This window comes from Lolium rigidum, chromosome 1 (assembly GCF_022539505.1).
Source record: "Lolium rigidum isolate FL_2022 chromosome 1, APGP_CSIRO_Lrig_0.1, whole genome shotgun sequence".
In the NCBI taxonomy this organism is placed as follows: Eukaryota; Viridiplantae; Streptophyta; class Magnoliopsida; order Poales; family Poaceae; genus Lolium; species Lolium rigidum.
In genome coordinates, this window is record NC_061508.1 from 325,870,121 (window position 1) to 325,887,817 (window position 17,697).

At 48.3% G+C, this 17,697-nt stretch overlaps 1 protein-coding gene across 1 annotated transcript; it reads right to left on the reverse strand.

Annotated features, from left to right (window-relative positions):
- Positions 1-3,419: 3,419 nt before the first annotated feature.
- Positions 3,420-9,648, reverse strand: LOC124662832. The gene is made up of 5 exons (XM_047200625.1): positions 9,115-9,648; positions 7,727-7,825; positions 7,131-7,193; positions 6,945-7,004; positions 3,420-3,893 (listed from the first exon to the last, which is right to left on the reverse strand). Exons 1-5 carry the CDS (start codon positions 9,523-9,525, stop codon positions 3,717-3,719), a joined length of 810 nt encoding a protein of 269 aa, XP_047056581.1. The 5' UTR covers positions 9,526-9,648; the 3' UTR covers positions 3,420-3,716.
- Between the last annotated feature and the right edge of the window lie 8,049 nt (positions 9,649-17,697).

Consider the following 17,697-nt stretch of genomic DNA (forward strand, 5'->3'; position numbering starts at 1 on the left):
GTTGTATTCTTGGTCTTGGCGTGTGTAAGTTGGAAGTCACGGTTGCCTGGTCACGTATCCTATTATACGATCCGTTTGGCTGTTTATCTGTAACCAGCGGATCAGGGCTGGCTGTTTCTATCGGGAACTCGTCTTGATTTACATGGCGCTATGCTTTTAATACATCATGAAACCTGGAACCAACAAATCACCATGGGAGGCTGTTGCTAGCAGAAGCCCATCTGAAACTGCATGACTTATGCCAGGAGCTCATCTGCCGACAATGCCTATGCTTGACTGTCGAATGTTTTTGCTTACGATGGAAATTGCATTTGGCAGAAAGTCCAGGCCAAGAATCATGTTCGGAAGGTGCGAGGGTATAGAAGGATTGAGGTTTGGTAACACAATAGCCATTTCAGTACCTGAGATTGTGTCTGCGAATATGGACACATACCTTCGCAGAGCATTTGTTGCAGCAAAGTCAGAAACTCTGTATTTTCAGAAGTGGATGTATTACCTGTGCTGTGAACAAACAGTGACGTGTTATTACTGATAGTGCATTGGTCAGATGAAGCAACTTGAGAAGGAGAGACATGGATCTGAGATCATACTACCAGGCACATCATCTTCTAATAATTATGACAATCATGGACGAATTATCCTCGGTCCACATACTTCAACCAGTTTTTTTTTGCGGGTAGCTAGTTATTGTTAATCTCTCTCTGAACTGCAGAGTTGGAAATTCAGGTTTTAGTGGTTCACAAAACAAAACAGAGCTTTATTTCGGGCTAGCTCCCTCTATCTGTAGCATGGCAGAACTGGTTCTCCGATCGAATCAGGTCGTCAAGACTGCCATCTAAAATCAAAATTTTCATGTTCCTTGGTGATGGGGAACAGGCAATCTCTCAATATGTTCCTGGTGATGGGGAACAGGCAATCTCCCAATATGTTCCTGGTGATGGCAAACATGCAATCTCTAGTCACAAAAACTGCTCTCCCTCAGGGCTCTGCTAGCAGTGTGCGGCTCGATGGTCTCTCTCATGAACGTGGTACCGCCGTTTACATCCACCTTTTAGGTTGAGTTGAGTTAAGCAGTGGATGCAAATTCATATTACTTTTTGGGTTGAATTGCACATTCGAAACCAGACTACTCCCTCCGTTCACTGTTATAAGATGTTTTGCATATTTCAATGTGGACTAGTTACGCACTGAAATAAGTGAACCTATACATTAAATGCATCTAGAGACATGTATTTTTTAAAAGAAACCAAAAACATATTCTAGTAGTGAGCTAAGGGAGTACAAATCAAATTATCAAAACATTTTGGATAAAGTCTCTTCATATTGATCGCAAGTGGTATCCCTTTTCGAAGTACAAGGCAAACATTTTGAGGCATGCCGTGGAGCGAAAAACATACTAGATGCATTTTATGTGACTTGAGTTCAATAATGTTGTTTCAAGACAAAGTTTAAACTGTGCATTCATGTGAGCTAATCATTGCACCAGGGGACGAGATATATTTGAAATTGAAAGAACCAATAAACCACTGATGCAACATTCTAGATCAAATTGCCTATTGGTATTTGGCATATTCTATAATGTTCTATTTAGGTAAATGGATGTGTATCACATATATTTACTTACACCTAAAATAGAGGATCATGCACTCTAGAAACATGTACCAGCCTTGAGCCCTCTCCCATGATATTGAAGGAAACTAAAATAGACACAAACACATATAACTATGTGAAATTAATCTAAGGTATCTTTTTTTGTCTTATCATCCAGAGAACTAGCTTTAGCCAAAGAATTTTGAGGTGAGCGTGTCTCTAAAATGAAGCAACTAGGGTCACTTTTCTTACCATATATGCATTAATTTAATTTAACTGAATTTTACATGGTCACGCTAAAATTGTATAATAATAAAACAATATTTAGGTTTGAAGCTGCATTATTGTGTTTTCTGTTTGCCAATTGTAATTGTAAATTTTGACGTTAAGATGTTTATAAAAAAATCAGTGTACTTGGAAACAAGTGGAAAAGTTTATTATATAAATAATTATGCTAGAATAAACTAACTCTCTAGCTTCATGACACAACATTCACAGTATAATCGATAATATCTAACATCAAAATTGATTTCATTTAAATAAAAAATTGACTTGTTAACATTGTTTCTAAAAAATAAAGTGTTGGACTAAAAAATATTATGTCCACCTGAGAGTTCGTTGAAATAGAAATCTATTACCATCAAAATTTAAAATAGAGTTGCATCTCACAATTGCACATGATTCAGATGACTTGATTCGAAAGAAATGAAAATTTGGTTATGTCTTTTGAACAAGTCGGTTGTATTACATTCTATACTATGTCGCTAATTTGAAATCTCTTCAACTTCACCTTCTTATTGTAAGTGCTGCTCGAAACTTGTCTTCCTCTATGTCCTTCCAAGTGGCCAAGAGCTTATCGATTGATTTGTCAATCATTAATTATTGCAATACAACACCAATAAGCTATTTTTTTCTTAGTCGGATTACTTCTACATTATGATGGCTTGTGGTCCATACAAAGTTCGTGTAGATACACTTTTGTAGCAACATGCATTGAAATCATGTGCTCCAATATAGTATTGGACAAAACCTCCCATGTACTTGGATTATCTTCAATCTTCTTCCGTGAAGTTAGCCAAAATTATGTTGTTTGACTCGGCTTGTCCATTGATTTGTGCATAGTATGGAGATGAATTGAGCATCTTTATCTTATAGGAATCAGTAATTCTTTTATTTCCTTTGCAAAAATGACGAGGCTTGATCTGTAGCTAGTCAAGGTCTTAGGAATGCCGAATCTATGTGTAATATGCTCGGTTATGAGCTAAAGTCCTCCATATGTGTCGTGACCTTATGTGTAGCTATAAAGAACATTGTTTGTGATCATAGTCTGACAATCTCTCACCCCTGTGTTCCATCATTATGGTACCCTGTCGACTCATACAGGAGTATCACACGCGGTGTATTAGAGTGCATGCTCGATCTTCTAATACTCCAGCTAAACTTCATTGTCATAACTTGCGTTGTTACAATGTGCGTTATGTACGCAAGCTTCATTTGTCTAGAGGTTTTACTTCAGTGTTGTCGTGATGGCAAGCCGTCAAGGGTATGGAGAGAGATGTAGATGCTGACTTTTTCCAAGTTGTTTGTTTGTGATGAGTTTTGACCTGAACGTATAACATGATTGTTCTGTTTTATATGCCACCAGTCTCAGCCTCTCAGGTTTCTCCTCTGCGGTAGCTGAATAGGTCTCAGCTTCTGTGCTCCATAGGAGAGGTTGGTCATTGCCAGATGAGCTAAAGTATCTTTCGTTCAAAATGTGAGCACAGTAATGCTGTCAGCCAGCTTGTCAGTGTTTACAAAGCATCGCACACAACCTGAAACTCTCACACTTGAACGCGCACCAGATTGGACGAAATAATATGAACAGTTTCGCTAATGTACTGCGTTTCGTTTACAGGAACCAAGCAACACGGACTGAACCTAGAGCTAAGATAAACTCCCCTCTCTGCATCATTGGTACAGAAGAAGCCCCGCGGTAAAGAAACTCAAAACTAAACAAAAGAGAACCTTTTTATCAGGCAAGGTAGTAAAACCAGTTGATCTTCTAGTCCCAGCTTTTCCCTAACACGGTTAATAAACTTATCAGGTTAGCGTCGGGCACCACAGCCGGAATCCGGAGCAAGCCGTCAGGGAGCCGCCGCCACTGACCCGTCGGCGATGTCCTGTGCCGGAATGTTCAGATCGGGGAGCACGAAGCCGTTCGTGGCTGCGCTACGCTCGGATGCACGAGGCTTCGCTTGTTGCTGCTGCTCTTCGGACCCAATCCTCTTCCGCTTGCTCGAGGAAGAATGCTCCAACCTTGTCTGCAAAATTGGTGAAACGGGAAGATGTTAGTCAAGTTCAGATACGGAAAGTGATTGAATTCAGCTAACAAACCATCCCCATCAACGGCGACAGAGGCAGGCATGACTCTAAAACCTAAATGCAGATTCAGTTACGGAGTCCCTATCCTGGAATGAACAGCATTTCCTGACACTCTACCTCTACGGCGTTCTTGTAGCCAGACGCACGGTGAACTACCACTATGATCAAACGCGTTATGTGCTTACCAGTTAGCATTTAGATTAGCAGGTCCAGGTCAAGGTCCAGGATGTCTGCCATTACAGTGGCCGGACCTAGCATGGGCAACCCCCTGACCATGCCAGGCCAGGCCAGAGGAAATCACGGACAAAACAAAACAGGGACCATTCAGTTAGTTGGTTGGCCTAAATATATAGCGGAACCACTCGAAAATACCCAACGGAACCCGGCAACGGGCGAGGATGAAATCCCCCCCGTCACCTTGTTCAAGATTAGGAACGTATTAACAGATAACCATGTATTTGGGCTCCGTCCACAGGTTTGGTAGGTGTGTATTCCATGTATTTTCGCGCACGCGGTTTGCAATAACTGAAGGAAGCCCCGATCTTCTTCTTAGCCCCTCCCTCACATCTCCTTCCCGCACCCATCCATCCACAACCAGGCTATCAGAACACCCTCACAGCTCCACTCTCACCATCGTTGCTGCAGCAGTTCTCCTCGCTCCTAGATGTCTCCAGCTCCGCGCCAGCACCGGCCCATGCATTCGTCGGCGAGGTCGCTCCGTTGCCCCTCATCCGATGCCCCTTTTGCCACGCTGGCCAGGTGCTCTAGTTCGTCTTCGGCACCACAGCAAACCCAGGCAGGCACTTCTACAAATGCGAGAATCAGGGCGTAAGTGCCGACAATCTGTCTACTCGTTCCTTCTTTTATCATGTTCTCGTCGTTCACTATGCTGAATGTCTACTTCTGTTGTCAGCCTGGAGGATGCAACTTCTGGAAATGGGAGAACAAATACATCGAGTACCTGCAGTCTAGGTGGGGTAGATTCTTCATGCCCGCACCATACGTCATACTGCTCGACAACAATGCTCACCTGAGGAAGATCTGGCTCGTGGCCATTGCCAACTTCCTTGCCCTCTGCGTCGTCATCGCACGCATGAACTGAAGAAGTGCCAGGCCGGCCAGCATAGTCACCCCTACCAGATTGTTATCTACCCGGCGAGCAAGGGAGCGCTGCATCACACATCCCCGATGATCGTCATCCTCACTGTGGTTCGATCTACAACAGGCGGCGCGCTATCCCCGGCTTCACCTACTATTAGCGTTTCAGTAATAAGATTATTAGTCTACGTGTTGCCACCCCCTATGTAAGCTCTTATCAGTTACTATGTAAGTTAATCAGCACTAAGCATGTTCAGGCCGGCCGGCAATAATTTAAGCAACTCATCACTTCCATTACTTGTGTACGTTCCAGCACTGCACCCTTTGCTCCGTTCGTTGCATTTCATTAATTTGACCGTGGGCCGATGCTTGACCACACATGGCCATTAATTAGTGTCTTTCTCGTAATCCCAAAGTGTACAGATCCAGGGTTCGCTGCCCACTTTCCATAAATGAAAAACATTTATGAAACCTGCAAAGCACACGGATCGAGGAGCGGTAACGGGGGACAGGAGGGGTGCACCTGACATAAACATTTAACTCACCCGGGGCAGCATGCTGCTCGCTATACTGCACCATGCGCTTAACTCGCAGTAATTAGCCACCCACCTGCGTACGCTGCACTCGCGTATACCTCTGCGTATCAAACTAAGTGGGAAATCATTAAGCATCGTATTGGCCGGGCGCTATATTACGCACTAATCGCGCGGCACCACCCGACGACCAGGATCTCGACCTCGCGCGTGTCCGGGTCCCAAACGTGCGGGTCGCGGAACCACTACACTAGAGTCCGTTCAGCTATGCCTTGCGCGTGTGGTGATGCCACACACAGCACAGTTGAAGCAGTACCACACTATAGTCTACAGGTTGCCTGGACGAGATGAGACCTAGGTTTGCCGTAGCCCTGCCCGGCCCGGTCACTCTGGCCCTGGGTCCAACAGAGGTAGATGGATCGTACGCCGTGCAACTCCGTTTATAATTGTGGCACGCAGGGCATTGAAGAAGGCCACGAGATCGCCATGCCCCGGTTTGGGTTGGTGGCGTGCACTGGTTATTTACAGGTAGGATACAGTGGCAACTTGTCATTCTCTATTTGTTGGGAAAGATTTGTGGACAGGCAGGGTACGGGCAGTGAAAACGAAGCGTGCGTACACAGTGCAAGGCCTGTCTTCACACTCTTGCTACTGTTCATCCATTAGCACAGAACAGTGAATGCACGATCCCCTACGGAATGCCAAGGGAAGCTGAGCTGATCTGCTGACAGGAGCTTCCATTTTCTACCCCATGTTGGTTCGGACAGACATCTTGAAGCAGCAGCTGGCACTGATGCGGAAGTAAAAGCGCATCTCCATCTTAGGAAACCCCGTTAATGGCACCACAGGTGATTCAAGCCTCTGCAGGTGGGCTCGACGGGCCCACGCGCAGCGACACGCGGTGGCTGAGAGCGATGTGAATGAAAAGACAAGAGAAATAAAAGACGAGGGCAAATCGATATCCTAACCTGCGTAAAGCTTATCTCAACGGCACCCGTCACTGTCCGTTTTCTCAAGGACAGCAACAACAACAACCGTGGTTGAGAGGGATGTGTGTGTGCACTGAAGCTCTGAGATTCTCAAGGAAAACCAAAGAGACCAAATACAATACTCGTTCTAGCACAAGGGGATAAATTAAGCCAGCCAAGGGACCCCACCACAGTCTATTATTTCCTGCAAACCGGAAAGTTTGTTTGGCATCGATCGCTTCACTTGCGCTCGAAGCCAACGATACATACTAGCAAGTGCGCAAGGAGAATTTCCATTCTCTGTGGCTTACGATTGCGCACTCGATCGAATCGCTACATGCTAGCTGGAAGCGCACGGTGGCGTAGGAATTAGGAAGGGTAGGAGACTGACCTCTAGCGTGCTGTTCTCCTTCGAGAGGGACGTGCAGGCTCTCCGCAACGACTGCATCTCCTGTTTTCAGACACCAAGATGGGAGAACACGATCAGACTAAATTAGCCAGAGAGTCTATGCGTGGTACGAAAAATACTATACAGGCCGGCCGTCGTCAAAGGAGGAAGTGATTAGCATGCAGTTACCTGTCGAAGGCCGTCGTTCTCGGCCGCCAGGGACTGCACCAGCTGCTGGACCTCCGGGAGCCTCTGCACGCACATCACAAAAACCCACGAGAAAAATCAGGGAAAAATCAGCAAATTAAGCAAAGCCAAAAGAAAATGAAAGACGTGGGGGTTTCTTCAGAAAAACATATGCGGAATTTGACGCTATATATGGTTCGTTGGTGAGTTGCTGGACAGGACCGACCGGCCGGTGGTGTGACGAGGTGCGGCCGTGCGGATCTTTTCTGCCTGAGGCGGCTTTTGCTCCTTTTGTTTGTGCTTTGGTGTGCCAAGCATCATGCGCTTTTGTTTGCAGCAATCGCTCTGCCAGACCTGTTCTGCCTTGCAGTGGCAGTGGTTGCACCAGCTAGCCGCTTTATTCCATCCTACTAAAAGCTAGTACTCCGTACTGCTAAAAATAAGCTAAAAAATGCCAGCCATTTGAGCATCCTATCTCCAACGACCGATCCTGCCTCGGTGGACCGCGCGCGCCTAGCTTCTGACTAGGCCGACACGCTTGCTTAATTCGTTTGATTCTCAAATGAAGGCCGATCGAGCAGGAGTTGAGCGTGGCTTACCATTTTCTTCCGCGACCGCTGTCCCGCAGGCCGGGGCTGCAACACCGTCGCGGGCACCGGGAGGATCAACGCGCGCCGTGCGCCGGCAGATGCCACCTGCTGCAACAGAAGGAAACGAGGTGAGTCAGGCAGTTTAGATAGCCACGATCAAGCTGCTGGTAGAAGGAGATCGGGGGATTAGGGTCCAACCGAACGCACAACGCAGCAGGTGGTGAGCTAGCTAGGTGGAGATGGAAGAAAGCAACAGCAGGGGACGCATGCTGTTTATTTTATTTTTAAAAGAGGAGATTCCAGGTAGAGTAGGGAAAGGAATGATGAAGCCCAAAGTAACCAACTCCCCACCAAGAACGCACCGGCCTTGAACCGAGCCGCGTGGATTGCTCGCTCCACTTGCCATCGATCACGTGAAACGCATTATGAATTTCAAATCGAACTGCAGTACACAGTGGTAACACGAGCTACCCATCTGCCCTCGTCCTATCTCCAGCACTCGTTGATGAAACCAAATGCTCCGTGCGATGGCCCCACCTGCATGCTACAGCTTTGTTTTTCTCAGCACCACGCCTGTACGAGACCGTGACAGGTGGGACCACACGGTCTAAGCAGAGGACCTGGGTGACGCGTGGCAGGAGCCAAGTGGCCGGGACACGCCCCTGACCATGCTACAGCGCGCACCGTCGCTTCGCCTCCGTGTCCGGCGGCACCGCCAGACACGGCGCGCCAATCGCGTGGACCGCTCGCGCCGAGCGCCGACGCGCGCTGGTTGACCCCGCGATAGCCCCAGCTGCGTGGCGGGCGGGCCCCGGTAGAGGATAGATAAGATGAGCAGATTGGGCACTGACAGTTGGGGCTTTTGGAGCGGTATGGCCGCGTGAGAGTGGCTTCTGGTTGGGTGGGTGGCTTGGGTTGGGTGGTGGCAGCAGGAGCCCCACGGACGGCACCAACCGATGCGAATTGCCGCCGCTGCCCCCCGCAGTCAACTACCAGCCGGATGTGGAATGATGACGCTGCTGATATTGCTATCTATCTATATCCACACGCGAGAGATTGAAACACTGCAAAATCATTTTCGGTGTGCCACTGCGCAGACAACCCATCGGTAATTCGAACCTGCGTACAGATCTGCGGCAAACAGAGAAATTAACCGGAAAAGTCGAGAAAAGGGGCGGAGGATGATGGAAGGAATGAGGGAGAAAAGGTCGCGCGAACAAAAAGCGGGCGGGTGAGGTGTGTTGTGGAAAAGCGATGTTTCATCCACAAGCCATCCGCCTCTTGTAGGTGGACGGACGGGAACCGAAAGCAGGCGGGCAGCCAACCAGGCGAAAGGAGGACGAACTGAAGAAGACTTGCAGCGGAGAAGAAGGCGACGCACGCGCGTACGAACGTACCTTGGTCGAGGTAGAAGACGGCTGGACCGGTGTGGGCACGGCGACGGCCGGCGGCGAGCAGAAGGCGCCGTCCTCGCCGCCGCTGGTGGACGCGCCGGACCCGCCGCCGCTGTAGTCGAGCGGGGACGCCGGGCTGCCTCGCGCCCACCGGCCCTTGGTCGCGGAGCCGGAGACGGAGCCCGACGGCGAGCGGCGGCGCGAGGACCGCGACCGCTTCCCGCGCGTCACCGCCGGCCAGGCCTTGGCCTCCTCGTCTTCCTTCGTCATCGTGGCCCCTTCGCAGGCGATAGGGGAGGCCCTCCAGGGCGGCGTCCACCCGGCGAGGTCCCCCGCGCGGAGCGAGCAGATGATGCCCGCCGCCTCCTCCTCCGCCACCGCTACCCCGCCGCCGCACGCGTCCGCCTCCGTCATCGCCCCGTCCGGTGGCTGGCTGGATGGGTGGGGACCGGAGGCGTGGAGGAGAGAGACGGGAGAGAGGAGGTAGGCGAGGAGGGAGGAGGAAGGTGGAGCGGAAATGAGGGGGGCGTGTGTGCGTGGAGGCGAACCAACGCCACGGCGTGCCGTCCCGGGGCCTTTTAAATCGCCCCACGCAAAAAACATAAAATATCCTTCCTGGCCCCACCCGCCCCGACTCCACTCTCCTTCCGTCCTTCCGTTCCGTCGCCCGCCCGCCCACCTACAGCTACGCGCCGCGCGGCGACCCCCGCCCGCCACGTCCTCCCGCCATGACGCGGCGCCTCCGACGCTGGCTCGTGGGCCCAGCCGCAGTCCGGCATGTCAGTCACCGACCGGGGCGGCGTCTGGTGCGGTGTGGCTGGCTTCCAGTGCGTGACGCCGACCCCGTACGTACGACGCCGTGGGCGGGGCCCCGTCCGACCTGTTCACGACGCTGCCCCTGGTGGGTCCGGGGTGTCAGTTCCTGTAAGTCATGGGTGGTCTGGTAAACTTCGTGAGGAGTACGCCGGAAGGCAAGCGAGTGTGCTTGGAGGAGGCGGCAGCCAGTGGGCTCCGCTGATCCTCTCTGGGTTTCCGTGTGCTCATGGACGAGCTATCTATCTACAAACGGTGCCGGCAGAACAGAAAGAAAACAATCCCCGACGTGCGGCGGCGAAGCTTTCAGCTTTCAGGGTTCAGTTCCCATGAGGTTTATTTACGTGGAGATCTTGCGAGTTGCCCCTACCTGCCACCGTTTCTACAAAACAAAAACAATTGACTTGTAGTAATTACGGATGGATTATTTTACTGCGACGCAGCCTGTAAGTGGAACTGTACAAAAAAACGCAAGTGGAACAAACCCTGTGACTCAAATTACTTCATCTGTACCAGGTACCGAAACTTTCGTACTAATCCCAGTATTTATTTAAGCAAAACAGGACCTGGCCTTGGCGTATCACGTGTTAGCTGAGCACTGAAACCGCGACGCGATACTCTGAGGACGTGGCTCGGCCCTGGAGGACAGAGGGACCGGCCGTCGTACCGCTGCGAGTGGGCCCGGGTCGCGCCCGCCTGGGCTGGCTTGGCCGACCTGGTCGCTTGCGCCACTTGCTACTAGACACTAGTAGCACTAGCCCGTGCGTGCATGCGGCATCGATCGCTGGTGCCGTACGTCGTCTCGCTTCTCCCTTTGTCTCGTTGGTTAGCTGCATTGCACGTTTTCTTTCTCCCTTCTCCTTGGTTAGATACTGCTGTCGTGCAGAGCGGTATAGTACTTCCTACTTTCTACGCGTCTCCGCACTGTGCGGCCACTGCCTGTGAGCATGATCGATCGATGTACATTTTGGCGGGTTTTCTAGAAACGCAATAGAGGACACCTCCCTCTCCACCGCAAAACCGCAGTCACTCTCACGGTTGCTGGGGACGACACCACTAGGGGCGGTGAGGAGAGAGAGCCAACTACGCTGAACCCAACGTGCATACGTTTCGGCATCAAGGCCTAGAGGTTAAAGACGACCCACATGCACCGGCTGGAGCTCACCGTAACCGATGCCAGAGGAGGGAGTGGCCGCCTTTCGGGCATAAAGGACGATTGCGAGCCTGTCGCCCGTGTGAAGATACATCCAATAAAAGCAAAGTTTCTCCCCTAGTGTAGAATCAACAAGTCACCGCCGCATCCACCTAGGGCGGCAGAGGAATCGTCGATTCCATCTTTTCGACACCGAGCCGCGTCACTCGGCGCCTCCCCTTTTTTCTCCCTACCACCACGGCCGGCCAGAGAACGACGAGACACGTGCTGCCACCATCCCTTCTCCTCCCGCCACCACGGCCGGCCAGAGAAAAGTTAAGTGCCCGCTGGAGAAGCTTGAGCTAGACATGTTACACAACTTTATTGACACCATAGCTGAAGAAACCGGAGGAAGAACCGTAATTTTCCCCATATCAACCCGAACAGGTCTAAGGTCTCACTCCAAACTACGTGCATGAAGCCCCACACCGGCACGAGGCCATACCTACCACTACTTTGTACACGACGAGCATCTCCACCCGCCCCGCTCTAGATGGCGTCGCGGCCGGAGACGAGTCAGGGCGAGCTATCTTATCACGTATCTACTGTTACCGTACCTGGTGTGGTCAAACTGAAGGCCCACGAAGCCAGTGATACAATGGCAGCAGAAGCCCATGAACACGTGTGCAACGCAAGAACTAGCAATACAAGGGTACCCTAACATATAAACGACTCGGAGTCCTAAGATCTGACCTCCTTTATAAGGATCAGGGAGATCGGCAAGGAGGGGAATCTACGATACACAACCTAGAGTACACCATAACCATCACGACAATGATGTAACCCTAAGATGGTTATATCTCGTCCCTCGTGTTGTGTTGTTTATATGCCGACGAATCCACCAGCGCATTTTCTTCCCTAAAAGTTTAGCGTGAAAGCGAGCATAGTGGTAGCCTACCACTCCGTTTCAGGCCTAAGCGAGGCATTAAGCGCTGAGCGGAAAAAAGCGAAATGACTAAGCGATAAGCGTGCACTTTCGCGTGATGTAGCAAGATAAGGCGGAGGAAAAAAGTGGCCTCGAGCGTCCATTGTCGCCGGCGACAATCTCCAAAAATTGGCGGCAGTTGGGAGGGAAAAGAGGCAATTAAGGTTGCAGGCATCCCAATCAACAACAATTAAGGTTGCGTGGCATCCCAAACGACGATTCCCAGTACATATAGCGAGAGAGAGAGGCTGTCCTCTCCAGTTCCTCGTTCGCCGGTGAAGGGCCAACTCCGCCGCCCTCTTCCTCTTCCACCAGGCCACCAGGACGGCCACCAGGACGCCGGCTCTACTCCTCCAAGCAGCCCCATCATCTCCCCTCCTCCCAGGTGACCAGAGCCCCAGGCCCCAGAACAAGCTCGACCTCGACGCGGTCGGTCGCCAGTTGCCGCACCATCAGGTATACGCTCCCTATTCCCTTTTCTCTTCTAATTTTCTCAGATGTTGTGTCTCTATGCTAGTCAATTTGATCATCTGCTCATCTGATCTGCTCATCTGATACTGCTGCGTGGCGCACTGCTATGTTCTGGTCATGTGTCTCGTACTGTTAGATTGATTTGTTGCTATGCAACTGCCTGCTTAGTGCTTAGAAATTTTATATCGATTAGTGATTACTGATTAGATGTATTTTATACTGATTTGCTGTGCTGCCTTCTATCTGTGTGTGCTACTGGCCTGCTACTAGTTCTAAGATATTGCAATCTTGTTTGTAGGTACAGAGGTACTGTATAATGGATGTCGATTCAGGTGCTGATGGGTCGGTGCCTGTGGTGCCAATGGTGTTGATCGGCAACTCAAGCGATGTTGGTTGGAAGTATGGTAAATATTGTGATCCATTCAACAAGAGTAAGGAGAAATGTAACTTTTGTGATCATATTAGCACCGGCGGCATCTACCGTTTTAAGAAACACATTGTAGGGGTGGAAAATGTTGTGTCCTCATGCAAGAAGGCTACACCCGAAGCTAAGGAGGCTTGTAAGAAAGCTCTTGAGAAAGTCACAGCGAAGAAGGGAATAAAGAGGCACCATGAGCAAGATTATAGAGATGATGTGCATATATCAAGCTCTGTAGGTGAGGGAGTATCAAACTTGGAGCTTGATGACCCACAAGTATAGGGAGTGTATCGTAGTACTTTCGATAAATAAGAGTGTCGAACCCAACGAGGAGCAGAAGGTGTTGACAAGCAGTTTCGATGAAGGATTCACTGTAAATGCTCACACACAAGTATTCAGGGGGGTTTAATAGAGCAGATGAATAAAGTACAAGTAAGTAAAATGCGAGAGTAATAATTGCAGCAAGTGGCCCAATCCTTTTTAGCACAAAGGACAAGCCGGTTTATTTACTTATAATGACCAAACGTTCTTGAGGACACACGGGAATTTAGTCTAGTGCTTTCGCTTCATATGGCTGATTAATCTTCATTGTTTTGATAAGTGTTGTGTGGGTGAACCTATGCTAATGCACCGCCCTTCCTAGGACTAATACATACTTGTGATTATACCCCTTGCAAGCATCCGCAAATACAAGAAAGTAATTAAGATAAATCTAACCACAGCCTTAAACTCTAAGATCCTGCTATCCCTCCTGCATCGATATACCAATGGGGGTTCAGGTTTCTGTCACTCCGGCAACCCCGCAATTAGCAAACGAATACAAGATGTATTCCCCTAGGCCCATAAAGGTGAAGTATCATGTAGTCGACGTTCACATGACACCACTAGAAGAATAACACCACAACTTAAATATCAAACCATTGAATATTACTCAACATAGTTCACTACTAACATTTAGACTTCACCCATGTCCTCAAGAACTAAACGAACTACTCACGAGACATCATATGGAACATGATCAGAGGTGATATGATGATGAATAACAATCTGAACATAAACCTTGTTCAATGGTTTCACTCAATAGCATTAATAACAAGGAGTAATCAATACCGGGTGAGTTTCCCCTACCAACCAATCAAGATTCAACCCTAGATGTTACAGCGGTGTGATACGTCTCAAACGTATCTATAATTTCTTATGTTTCATGCTACTTTTATGATGATACTCACATGTTTTATACACATTATATGTCATTATTATGCATTTTCCAAGCACTAACCTATTGACGAGATGCCGAAGAGCCGATTCTGTCGTTTTCTGCCGTTTTTGGTTTCAGAAATCCTAATAAGGAAATATTCTCGGAATTGGATGAAATCAACGCCCAGGGTCTTATTTTTGCACGAAGCTTCCAGAAGACCGAAAAGGTAACGAAGTGGGGCGACGAGGCACCGACACAACAGGGCGGCGCGACCCAGGCCTTGGCCGCGCGGCCCTGGCATGTGGGGCCCTCGCGTCGCCCCTAAACCTACCCTTCCGCTTATAAGAAGCCTTCGTCGAGAATACCCCAGTACCGAGAGCCACGATACGGAAAACCTTCCAGAGACGCCGCCGCCGCCAATCCCATTTCGGGGGATTCAGGAGATCGCCTCCGGCACCCTGCCGGAGAGGGGAATCATCTCCCGGAGGGCTCTTCATCGCCATGATCGCCTCCGGATCGATGTGTGATTAGTTCACCCCTGGACTATGGGTCCATAGCAGTAGCTATATGGTTGTCTTCTCCTCATTGTGCTATCATGTTAGATCTTGTGAGCTTCCTATCATGATCAAGATCATCTATTTGTAATGCTACATGTTGTGTTTGTTGGGATCCGATGGATATTGAATACTATGTCAAGTTGATTATAATTCTATCATATATGTTGTTTATGTTCTTGCATGCTCTCCGTTGCTACTAGAGGCTCTGGTCAAGTTGATACTTGTGACTCCAAGAGGGAGTATTTATGCTCGATAGTGGGTTCATGCCTCCATTGAATCTGGGACAATGACAGAAAGTTCTAAGGTTGTGGATGTGCTGTTGCCACTAGGGATAAAACATCGATGCTTTGTCTAAGGATATTTGTGTTGATTACATTACGCACCATACTTAATGCAATTGTCCGTTGTTTGCAACTTAATACCGGAAGGGGTTCGGATGATAACCTCGAAGGTGGACTTTTTAGGCATAGATGCATGCTTCGGATAGCGGTCTATGTACTTTGTCGTAATGCCCTGATTAAATCTCATAGTACTCATCATGATATATGTATGTGCATTGTTATGCCTTCTTTATTTGTCAATTGCCCAACTGTAATTTGTTCACCCAACATGCGTTTATCTTATGGGAGAGACACCACAAGTGAACTGTTGACCCCGGTCCATTCTTTACATCTGAAATACAATCTACTGCAATACTTGTTCTTTACTGTTCTTCGCAAACAAACATCATCTTCCACACTATACATCTAATCCTTTGTTTACAAAGCAAGCCGGTGAGATTGACAACCTCATCGTTACGTTGGGGCAAAGTACTTTGATTGTGTTGTGCGAGTTCCACGTTGGCGCCGGAATCCCTAGTGTTGCGCCGCACTACACTCTGCCACCAACAACCTTCACATGTTCCTTGACTCCTACTGGTTCGATAACCTTGGTTTCTTACTGAGGGAAAACTTGCTGTTGTACGCATCACACCTTCCTCTTGGGGTTCCCAACGGATGTGTGTCTTGCACGCTATCAAGCTCTTTTTCTAGTGCCGTTGCCGGGGAGATCAAGACACACTGCAAGGGGAGTCTCCCACATCCAATCTCTTTACTTTGTTTTTGTCTTGCTTTGTTTTACTTTATTTACTGCTTTGTTTGCTCTTATATCAAAAATACAAAAAAATTAGTTGCTAGTTTTACTTTATTTACTGTCTTGTTCTCCATATTAAAAACACACAAAAAATTAGTTACTTGCATTTACTTTATTTTATTATCATGACTAGTCCTGTAGTTGTTACTCTATCACCTGAGGAATCGATCTTTACCTTTAAACAAAGCGGTGAAGAGAGTTTTAAAGAAGCTTGGTCTAGATTTTTTGATGCTTATAGTAAAACTGAACCTAAAATGACTTTAAGTTTGCTTCTTAGTAATTTTTATTTTGGGCTTATTCTTCGCTATAGATATGCCTTGGATGCTGTAGTGGCAGGAGATTTCCTTCACTGTGATGGGGATCAAGCTTTTAATGCCATAAAAAAATTGGTTACATCATCTAGCTCCGCTAATAATTTTGATCCATCTCTTGTTAGTATTTATAATAGATTGAACACTCTTGAGACAAGTGTATCTTGCTTAAAAGAAGGGTATGGTCGGATTCGTGAGCATTTTGATTATGTTCCAATAAATCTGAACCTTCAATGTGGGACCCTACTATTAAAGTTACTATTGATGGTAAAATTATTAATGCCCGTTGTGATATTATGACTGAATTTTGCCTTATGCCTGAAAGTATTTATGAATCTTTGACACTTTGGGGACTTACTGAAGGTGGAGAAGGAATAACTCTTACTGATAACTCTGTTATAGCTCCTAAGGGAATAGCTGAAGGAGTATTCACAACCCTTCTTGGAAGAACGGTATCCACTGATTATCTCGTTATTGAATGTGTAGGGACAGGACAAATCACACTTGGAAGATCCCTGCTGAAACTCTTGGGAGCAACCATAGATGTGGAGAAAGGCACTCTAAATTCCTCTATACCGGGATGTGGTCATATATTCCCTAAACCAAAGAGTAAGAATAAGAGTAAGAAGGGTAGGCGCAAAGCCCCTGGTAAGAATGCTAATGCTTCATCTCTTGACAATACTTGATACACACTTTCTGCGCCGAGCTGAAAGGCGTTAAAGAAAAGCGCTTATGGGAGACAACCCATTATTTTACTTCCGCACTTTTGTTTTATATTTGAGGCTTGGAAGTTGTTACTACTGTAGCAACCTCTCCTTATCTTTATTTTATTGCATTGTTGTGCCAAATAAAGTCTTTGGTAGTAAAGTCAATACTAGATTTGGATTACTGCGCAGGAACAGATTTCTTGCTATCATGAAATTGAGCCGCCCTGATACGTCTCCGACGTATCGATAATTTCTTATGTTCCATGCCACATTATTGATGATATCTACATGTTTTATACACATTATATGTCGAATTTATGCGTTTTCCGGAACTAACCTATTGACGAGATGCCAAAGGGCCAGTTGCTGTTTTCTGCTGTTTTTGGTTTCAGAAATCCTAGTAAGGAAATATTCTCGGAATCGGACGAAATCAACGCCCAGCATCTTAGAATCCCCGGAAGCATGCAGAACACCCGAGAGAGGCCAGAGGGGGGCCACAGGCCCACCACACATGACCCTGGCGCGGCCAAGGGGGGGCCCGCGCCCCCTATTGTGTCGTCGCCTCGTTGACCTTCTGACGCCGCCTCTTCGCCTATATAAAGGTCCCTGACCTAAAACTTCGATACGAAAAAAGCCACGGTACGAGAAACCTTCCGCAGCCGCCGCCATCGCGAAGCCAAGATTTGGGGGACAGGAGTCTCCTGCTCTCGGCACGCCGCCGGACGGGGAAGTGCCCCGGAAGGCTCCTCCATCGACACCACCGCCATATCCATCAACGCTGCTCGTCTCCCATGAGGAGGGAGTAGTTCTCCATCGAGGCTCGGGGCTGTACCGGTAGCTATGTGGTTAATCTCTCTCCTATG

Excerpts from the sequence above, each read along its gene's own strand:
- LOC124662832 (XM_047200625.1), bottom strand. The coding sequence starts at position 9,525 with ATGACGGAGGCGGACGCGTGCGGCGGCGGGGTAGCGGTGGCGGAGGAG. Across the intron at positions 7,826-9,114 it reads CGTCTTCTACCTCGACCAAG|CAGGTGGCATCTGCCGGCGC; the intron begins GTACGTTCGTAC and ends CTTCTGTTGCAG. Across the intron at positions 3,894-6,944 it reads AGGAGAACAGCACGCTAGAG|ACAAGGTTGGAGCATTCTTC; the intron begins GTCAGTCTCCTA and ends CCAATTTTGCAG.